The sequence below is a fragment of the Rhinopithecus bieti genome, unplaced genomic scaffold, assembly GCF_001698545.2.
Source record: "Rhinopithecus bieti isolate Rb0 unplaced genomic scaffold, ASM169854v2 scaffold_61533, whole genome shotgun sequence".
NCBI classification, from domain to species: domain Eukaryota; kingdom Metazoa; phylum Chordata; class Mammalia; order Primates; family Cercopithecidae; genus Rhinopithecus; species Rhinopithecus bieti.
The window spans coordinates 434,399-443,986 of record NW_016823925.1 but is presented as its reverse complement, the minus strand read 5'-3'; the positions used below and the strand labels follow the sequence as shown (position 1 = coordinate 443,986).

General features: G+C 42.8%; 1 protein-coding gene across 4 annotated transcripts in view; it reads left to right on the top strand.

Annotated features, from left to right (window-relative positions):
* The first annotated feature begins 697 nt into the window (after window positions 1-697).
* The window catches only part of CSTPP1 (centriolar satellite-associated tubulin polyglutamylase complex regulator 1), a 242,774-nt gene continuing 233,883 nt past the window's right edge, over window positions 698-9,588 (top strand). For all 4 annotated transcript variants that reach the window (XM_017862010.1, XM_017862011.1, XM_017862009.1 and 1 more), the window contains exon 1: window positions 698-885. In XM_017862010.1, coding sequence (XP_017717499.1) covers window positions 840-885 — 46 coding nt within the window. In that variant the 5' untranslated portion in view covers window positions 698-839. The remainder of the gene's footprint in view (window positions 886-9,588) is intronic.

The window sequence follows — 9,588 nt, the reverse complement described above, 5'->3', positions numbered from 1 at the left end:
CTGTAATCCCAGCACTTTGGGAAGCCTGAGGCGGGCGGATCACCTGAGGTCAAGAGTTCGAGACCAGCCTGGCCAACATGGTGAAACCCCCTCTCTACTAAAAACACAAAAAATTAGCCAGGCGTAGTGGTGGGCGCCTGTAATCCCAGCTACTCCGGAGGCTGAGGCAGGAGAATCATTTGAACCCAGGAGGCGCTGGTTGCAATGAACCCAGATCATGCCACTGCAATCCAGCCTGGGCAACGGAGTGAGAATTGAGAAGAAATGGCAATTATCTCAGAGGAGTTAATGAGCACCTTTTGTGTGTCCAGTTGTCGTAGGCAGAAAAGACACATCTCTGACCTCTAGAAGCAGCCAGGGTATAAAGATACCTAAGCACTTTGTAGCAATTTAAGATAGTAAATACCAAAGAGATAAAAATAGGTAATGGGATACTAAGTGTTTACGGGGGCCAAAGGGCGGGGGCTATTATTGAGTTAGGATAAACAGTGTATAAAAGCAGGGATACTTATGAAATTCAGAAACTGCGTATATGGGCGGCTGACAGCAATTCTTCGACACCGGGAAACATAACGGATTCAAAAGAATTCTTCATCTCAGATTCCTCTAAAACCAAGTCTTCAAGAATGGGAGTCCAAAGAAACCTGGACCGTCGTGAAGCGACTGCCCCCGGAACTTGAGTGGCCAGTTCCACTTTGAGACACGGAGACTGTTTGTGTGACACCTCCTCCAGCTCCCGTCCCCTTTCCGCCGCGTGGGTGCCATGGCAACGGAGAGAGACGGCAACCTGGGTTCCGGAAGTCTGAGAGCTGGAGCTTTGAAGCCACCCGGGTCAAAGGATGCTGAGTCCGGAGCGCCTAGCCCTACCGGACTACGAGTATCTGGGTAGGAACCCCCCTTCAACTTTGGGGAGGGAAAGACTTGCAGACGAATTAGGCCGGGGTCTGGGAGGAGGCGGGGGCGGAGGCGGGGTCTGAGTGGGGTCGAGTCCGGGTGATATGGGGAGGGGCGGAGAGACGGGGGTTCTAGGGCCTGAACCTGTAAGGCCGAGCAGGAAGGAGAAAAGCACCTGGGAAGTAAGGAATTGTTTGAAGTGTAGGGGCTGGAACTCAGGCAATGTGGATTGTGTTCAAAGTGGGTCAGGTTGGAGTTGAGGATTTGGGGCCCTGTTGGGGTATTATTGACATGCTGTTGGTGGAGTAAGAATAACCTTGGAGCCTCAAGTGCCAGATCAGTCATTCATTCCGTGAATAACTGTCTTACCATTGCGGCGGCAGCGAACATGTCGAGCTTTTCTTTTTCATTAGGCACTGTGCTAAACATTTTACATGCATTATTCTTCATTTGAATTTCTTACCTGCCCTAGGAGGAATTACCGTGTTTTCTTCCAGTTTTGCAGGTGGAGAAACTGGGGCTGAAGAGATATCTTGTGTAAGTTAGGCCACACAGCTAGAAAATGGTAGCACTAGGATCAGAACCGGATTTACCCACTCCAACAGAACTTGAGATATTGACTTAGCTCTTGAGCTAAGACTGTATATGTAGTATTTTGTTGAGCATCTTTAGTGTGTAACGCATTTAATGAATGAAAAAAGGCACACATACGCATGGATATGTACACACACACATATGCACACAATACACATTTTTTTTTTTTTTTGAGAAGGAGTCTGACTGTCGCCCAGGCTGGAGTGCAGTGGCGGCGATCTTGGCCCACTGCAAGCTCCGCCTCCCGGGTTCACGCCATTCTCCTGCCTCAGCCTCCCGAGTAGCTGGGACTACAGGCACCCGCCACCTCGCCCCGCTAATTTTTTGTGTGTTTAGTAGAGAGGGGGTTTCACCGTGTTAGCCAGGATGGTCTCAATCTCCTGACCTCGTGATCCGCCCGCCTCAGGCCTCCCAAAGTGCTGGGATTACAGGAGTGAGCCACCGCACATGCGAGAAGTTTTAAGTTTACAGAAAATTGAGCAGATAGTACAGCGAGTTCCCATATATCTTGGGTCTCCCTCACTCACAGTTTCCCCTATTATTTATGTCTTGCATTAGTGTGGTACATTTGTTACACTGGATAAACTAATATGGACTTATTATTATTGCATATAATATATAATATATAATAATTAGGGTTACTTCTTTGTGTCGTTCAGTTCTGTGGGTTTTGATAAATGCATAATGTCATAGATTCACCATTCCATTATACAGAATAGTTTCACTGTCCTAAAAACTCCTCTGTGCTCCACCTATTGATCCTTCTCCCTCCCCCTGCAGCCTTGCCAACCACTGATCTTATTGTCTCTAAAGTTTTGCCTTTTCCAGAATGTCATGTAGTTGGAGTCATACAGTGTGTAAATTTTTCAGATGGGCTTCTTTAACTTAGCAGTAAGCATTTAAGTTTCCACCATGTCTTTCTGTGGCATGATAGCTCATTTCTTTTTATTGCTGAATAATAATTCCATTGTATGGATGTACGATGCACATCTTTTTTTTTCTTTTTTTTTTTTTGAGACAGTGTCTTGCACTGTCACTTAGGCTGGAGTGCAGTGGCACTATCACGGCTCACTGCAACCTCAACCTCCGGTCTCAAGTGATCCTCCTACCTCAGCCTCTCAAGTAGCTAGGACTACAGGCACATGCCACTACCCCTGGTTAATTTTTTAATTTTTTGTAGAGAAAGAGTCTCACTATGTTGTCCAGGTTGGTCTTGAACTCCAGGGCTCAAGTAAGCCTCTTATTGTGGCCTTCCAAAGTGCTGAGATTACAGGTGTGAGTCACTGCACCTGGCTTACATCTTTTTTTTTTTTTTTTTGGAGATGGAGTTTCACTCTTGTTGCCTAGGCTGGAGTGCAATGACGCGATCTGGGCTCACTGCAACCTCCGCCTCCCGGGTTCAAGTGATTCTTCTACCTCAGCCTACCTAGTACCTGGGATTACAGGCATGCGCCACCACACCCGGCTAATTTTACATTTTTAGTAGTGACGGGTTTCTCCATGTTGGTCAGGCTGATCTTGAACTCCTGACCTCCGGTGATCCACCCACCTCGGCCTCCCAAACTGCTGGGATTACAGGGGTGAGCCACTGCGCCCGACCAACATCTTTTTAAATGAAAAACAACTCTGTTTTAAATTTTGTTTAATTTATTTTAAAAATTAATTTTAAAATATTTTTTAAGGTTGGTAATATGGAAACTTGATTCAAAATATTTTTTAGGCCTGGCAAGAATAAGTTCCACAAAGTAGAACTGATGGATCAAGGGCATATGCATTGAAGTATTGATAGATATTGCCAGATTGCCCTTCATAAGTATTATACCATTTTGCCACCAGCAATGAAAGAGAATGCCTGTTTCCCCACTGTCCTGACAACACAATGCATCAAACTTGGATTTTTTTCAATCTAAGTGACAAATAGTCTCAGAGTAGATTTAATGTGTATTTTTAAATGAAGTCGAGTGTCTTTTTACCAAGTTTAAGGGTTGATTGGTTTTTGAAAGCTATATATACACACATATATACATGAACATGTATATATAAAATATGTATATATGCACACACACATATAGAGAGCTTAAGACAGTGACCACATCCATTAATCAGCTAAAAGGGGATACTGATATCACAGACAATTTTTTATTTAATGAATAACAATATCAATGTCAAGCAATGCCTAGACTTTTTCCAAAGATTTTGTGTATTTTATTTACCCAGTACTCAATGAATATATGAAATATTTGAAAACCCTAGTTCATTGTTCAATTCCTTGGGTGTTTGCTGTTTGAATTTTATGTCCCAAAGGCTTGGCATATTTGGCATATTAGTGCTTTGGTGAATAGAAGTTGGTGGTCTCTTCATAAATGGCTTTTTCAGGAAGGTCAATTCAGTAGTAGTGTTGAGAATGAATCTACAAACAGAATCAGAGTCTCAGGTTGGTTGAAGAAGCTTCAATGTTTGTGAAGTCCAACCAACCACCTAATACTTGAATCCTATACAAATGCTTCTTCATGCTTTGTTTCATATTTAAGTGTCTTAATTCCTTGTCCTAACCACTGACTAGACATTCATACTGCCCTCAGCATAGTCACACCACTCACTGGCTTCTCCTGGTTCATCAAACCGTATCACTCTGCTGAAATGCGTTTGTCTTTAGTTGAGAACTATCCTTGCCTATTACAATTTGGTCTGTCTTAGAAGCATGCTGCTTTGACCTATTCACCCTCAATCTTTTTTTTTCGAGACAGAGTCTTGCTGTGTCACCCAGGCTGGAGTGCAATGGCATGATCTCAGTTCACTGCAACCTCTGCCTCCAGGGTTCAAGTGATTCTCATGCCTCAGCCTCCCAAGTAGCTGGGATTACAGGCGCCTGCCACCATGCCCAGCTAATTTTTATATTTTTAGTAGAGACAGAGTTTTACCAGGTTTGCCAGGCTGGTCTTGAACTCCTGACCTCAGTTTATCCACCCACCTCGGCCTCCCAAAGTGCTGGGATTACAGGCGTGAGCCACCGTGCCCGGCCAACCTATTCACCCTCAATCTAATGACCGCTTAAAACCACTCCCTAGAGAATAGATTAATAGATTAATTAAATATTTCCTGATTTAAATTTTAAATACCTGTGGTTTTCAATTTGTTTTGTTTTATAAATTATGTGTAGGCCTAAAGAAGACTATACTTACAGAGAAACAAAACTGCAGACTGGAAAGCCCTAGGCATTCAGTGAAACCCAAAAGCTAAAGTTGAGTTCCCCTTGGTTAGTGTATCTAGAGACCTCTCTTTAGGATTATGGTGTAATTACAGGGATACCTATCCAATGAATATCTAGAGATATCCCTTTCTCCCTGCTAGCTAGGGATTATATTTGCCTTTCTGACTATTAGTGAAGAAATCAATCTTTTATCATGTTGGGTAAACTGATCCTTTCCCCACTGACTTTGTAGATTAGGAACCTGTAATCATGGCCTTGCATGGCTTAAGATCATAAGATCATCACTAAAGAATAGCTTAATTATGTTAATGTCTGTAGTCATCAGAATGTAGTGATAAAAATTGTGTTAATGCCTAGGCCTGAAGAGAGAAAGGAGAGTCTGGTAAGGAGATGAAATAAGTAGAGACCCTTTGCTCAGGACCCGCAGAAGATTTCCAGCCTTATGAAACCTACTTAGTGGAAGCTTCTGCCAGAGGCTGGAGGTGTGTCTGTGTATCTGGTTGGGTGTGGCTAGCTCTCTAGAGCCAAAGGGCAGCCTGTTCTGGTCCCAGGTTTGCCAAACCTACCACCTACATGCTGACCTGAGTTTTTCACTCCACCTAATTTGGTAAGGTGCATGCTTTCACTCACGCTCCAAGTTGCCTCTTCTTTTCCATGGAACCTGCTTATTCTCACTACGGCTGATAGTGGGTTAGCATAATAGATAACTCTAGAAATCAAAGATGGCCTTTCTCCTTTGGGGACTAGACATTTAGAAGAATTACAGTAAATTGGGTAGTTTTTTTTTTTTGTTTTTTTTGTTTTTTGGTTTTTTTGTTTTTTTTGTTTTTGAGACGGAGTCTGGCTCTGTCGCCCAGGCTGGAGTGCGGTGGCCGGATCTCAGCTCACTGCAAGCTCCGCCTCCCAGGTTCACGCCATTCTCCTGCCTCTGCCTCCCAAGTAGCTGGGACTACAGGTGCCCGCCTCGTCGCCCGGCTAGTTTTTTGTATTCTTTAGTAGAGACGGGGTTTCACCGTATTAGCCAGGATGGTCTCGATCTCCTGACCTTGTGATCCGCCCGTCTCGGCCTCCCAAAGTGCTGGGATTACAGGCTTGAGCCACCGCACCCGGCCAGTTTTTTTTTAAGCTATAGTTTTTGAACTCTTCCTATATGCCTGGCACTGTGGTTTGTCTCATTTAATTTTCACAACTACCATATGAAGTGGGTATTCTTACTAGTCCCAATTAGTAGTTATTAATATCATCTTGTCATTCTATAAAGAAGGAAGCTGAGGCTTAGAAAGGCTAATTGATTTGCACAAGGTCACACAGGCAATGATGCCTAGTAAAGCAGGGGTTCAAACCCAGGTTTGTCAGATTCCACAGCTTGTGTTTTCTCCTCTTCACTAAAAAGATAAAAACAAACCAAAAAAACCCTATTGGTTCAAACGGCAGTAATTCTTGCTTCCTTATTAAGGATGGGGCTCTTGCAAATAAGTTTCTTGGGAACAAGAATTGTATTTTACTTATCATTGTCGACCTTCTGTCATTGTCTACCTTTTATCATTGTCTACCTTCTATCACTGTATACTCTCCCACACTTAATTCATACGTATATGTGAAATGGAATAGAATAATCTGACCTTAGGGTACCCCAAACATGAGTAGCTAACAAAAGCAACCAGACTTACTAAGAACTTACTCTGTACCAGGTACCATTTTAAATGCTTTACATATATTGATGCATATGAAGATAGTTTCAGTTGTTATCTCCATTTGGCAGATGAGGAAATGACACACAAAGATACCAAATAACAAGTCAGTAAGTGGTGGATCTAGAATTCTAACCCAGCAGTCTAATTCAAGTCCACATGGTTAAACTCTATGCTATAAATACTTTGAGCAACTCCCAAAGTGAGGCTCCAACTATTGTGTAGACCTATATGTGGATCCTGGAGTAAGGTCAAGTGATTCCAGTGTCTTCATTTAACATTTCTGCCATGAGGAGGCATCTGAGGAATGAGGATGGATCAGAGAATGGTAAAATTCCAATTTCTTCTTGCCACTGGCCTCATCTCTCAGAGGCAGGCAATGAGGAAGATAACTTCTACCATTTGGGAGAATTTTATTGACAATCATCTTTGTACTTTGGGTAGCTGTATGACCTAGAAGAAATTACTTAACATTTCTGTGCCTTAGTTTCCACATCTCCAAAATGTGGGTAATAATAGTACTGTCGTGGTGGCTCACGCCTATATTCCCAGCACTGTGGGAGGCCAAGGAGGGAGGATTGCTTGAGCCCAGGAGTTTGAGACCTGTGGGACATACTGAGACTTTGTCTCTACTAAAAATAAAAAAATAAAAAACTAGCTGAGTGCGACAGCATGCACCTGTAGTCCTAGTTACTCAGGAGGCAGGGGTGGGAGGATGCCTTGAGCCCGGGGGTCAAGGCTGCAATGAGCTGTTTTCATGCCACTGCACTCCAGCCTGGGTGACACAGTGAGACCCTTTCTCAAAAAATTTTAAAAAGGCCAGGCACGGTGGCTCATGCCTATAATCCCAGCACTTTGGGAGGCCAAGGCGGTTGGGTCACCTGAGGTCAGGAGTTCAAGACCAGCCTGGCCAAAATGGTGAAACCCCGTCTCTACTAAAAATGCAAAAATTAGCAGGGCGTTGGGGGTGTGTGCCTGTAGTCCCAGCTACTCAGGAGGCTGAGACATGAGAATTGCTTGAACCCGGGAGGAGGAGGCTGCAGTGAGCTGAGATCTCACCACTGCACTCTAGCCTGGGTGACAGAGTGAGACTCCGTCTTAAAAAAAAAAAAAATTGTACTTACCTCATATATGAAAGCATTTATCCTGTTAGAGCACCTGCGTAGGTGCTCAATAAATATTAGCTGCTAGTGTTATTACCGTTTTTGTGCAAATATGTAAACATCTGGTGGCAATCACGAATGCGTGCCTCTCAGATCTCCTACTGTAGGGAGGGAAGGGTAATTGACTCCTGACCCCAGCTCTGAATCTAACGCCTTGTTCACACTGAGGTCACACTTTCCACAGACTGCTCCTAGTCAATGACTGGGCAGGACAGACCCACTTCTATGAGATGTTTTACTTCTCTGGTGGGTGACTTTGGCTTAAAGACTCACTGCACACTGCTAAGTCCCTCATTCTCCCTTCTCCCTCCTTTACTAGGGTCACACCTGCATTTGATCTCTTAGCTCTCCTAGACTCCTCCGGCTTCCTTCCCATTTTCTATCATGGGCGTTTCCCCCAGTACATCTCTCACATGTCTGATCCTGTTTTGGTCTGCTTCTCACAGTATCTGAGCTAAGACAACATCTAACAGTTACTGATATAGTCTCTTCCAGCCATGAGATTAATACAATTTCTTTAGGCCTTGGCAAAGGTTCTGACATAGGACCCCTTCTATGTGGAAGATAAGTGTTGCTAATCTTAATTTTTTTTGTATTTGCCGATACAGCATGTGATATTTACTTGTCTGACTGCCAGATACATTTTATTTTTTGATTGTGAATGAATCCTGATAAACTTATTTTTATTAGAATATAACTAGTGAGCCTTCCAAACCCAATTCTATGCTAGGAAATATTGTCGTTTACAGTAAGTTAGCAGAAATTCTCTTAGGGCCTTAAAGTGTTTGGTTGCTGCAGAAAGGAAATGAAATAAAATAGGTGTTACACTGACTTCCTAAATCTTTGGAAACTAGGTTTATAACACATAAAACTTTGAAATGATTATGGGCCAGGTGCGATAGCTCATGCCTGTAATCCCAGCATTTTGGGAGGCCGAGGTGGGCGGATCACTTGAGGTCAGGAGTTTGAGACCAGCTTGGCCAACATGGCAAAACCCTGTCTCTACTAAAAATATGAAAAATAGCTGGGCTCAATAGCTGGTGCGCACCTGGAGTCCCAGCTACTTGGGAGGCTGAGGCAAGAGAATCGCGTGAACCCGGGAGGCAGAGGTTGCAGTGAGCCAAGATCACGATGCCAGTGTACTCCAGCCTGGGCGACAGAGCAAGAATCTGTCTCAAAATAATAATAAATAAATACATAAAATAATTGTGAACACGTTCACGAAGTCACCTCTTTCTTTCCTTTTTCCTCCCCTACCCTTCTTCCTTTTCTTCCTCCCTGAATACCTTCTCTATATAAAGCCAGGCATGAATATATGAATATAAAGCATCTCTCCGCCAGGAAACTTACACAGTAGATGGGACATATTCATAAATGACCATAACATAAAAGGACAGTGTAATAAGTAGAGAGTATGTGAGCTGTCTGGTTCTAGAGCCAGCAGCTATTTTGGCCTCTTCCCAGTTTGGTCAGCATCTTCTTAGTCATCGAAGGGACAGCAGCTCCCTTGGTAGCCTAGTTGTGGAATGGGCCCTTTGGGAGTTGTTCCTGGAAGGTCAATCTAGATTATTTTCCTTTTCCAAAGATTCTGTAACCTATTTAATACATGTAATAAATAAATATCTTTTTGTTGGGGGGAAAAAAGCAAGTAAGTTCTAAGGCATGTTGTTCCCAACCCTTGCCTACCCCCATTTCTCCAAAGTAAATTGCAGAGAGATTTCAATGTTATTTGGGGGTTTTAAGATAGCTTTAAAAGTTTTGACTTTGTTTATTATAATTATATTCAAGTAATGTTAAAATCTTTATTCCAAATGCTATTCAGAAGTTGGGGATCACTTTTATTTGCACAAATGCAATATATGCTAAATGAATAATTCTAGGAGGCTGAGTAGATAAATTAAGTTTTAAAAATAATAGTAGAGCAGAAGAGACATTTCTGGTTCATCATCCTATTTATGTCCTTCATAGCACTTGTTTATCTACTTGTATACTTGGTTATTATCTGTTTCTTTTTTTTTTTTTTTTTTTTTTTTTT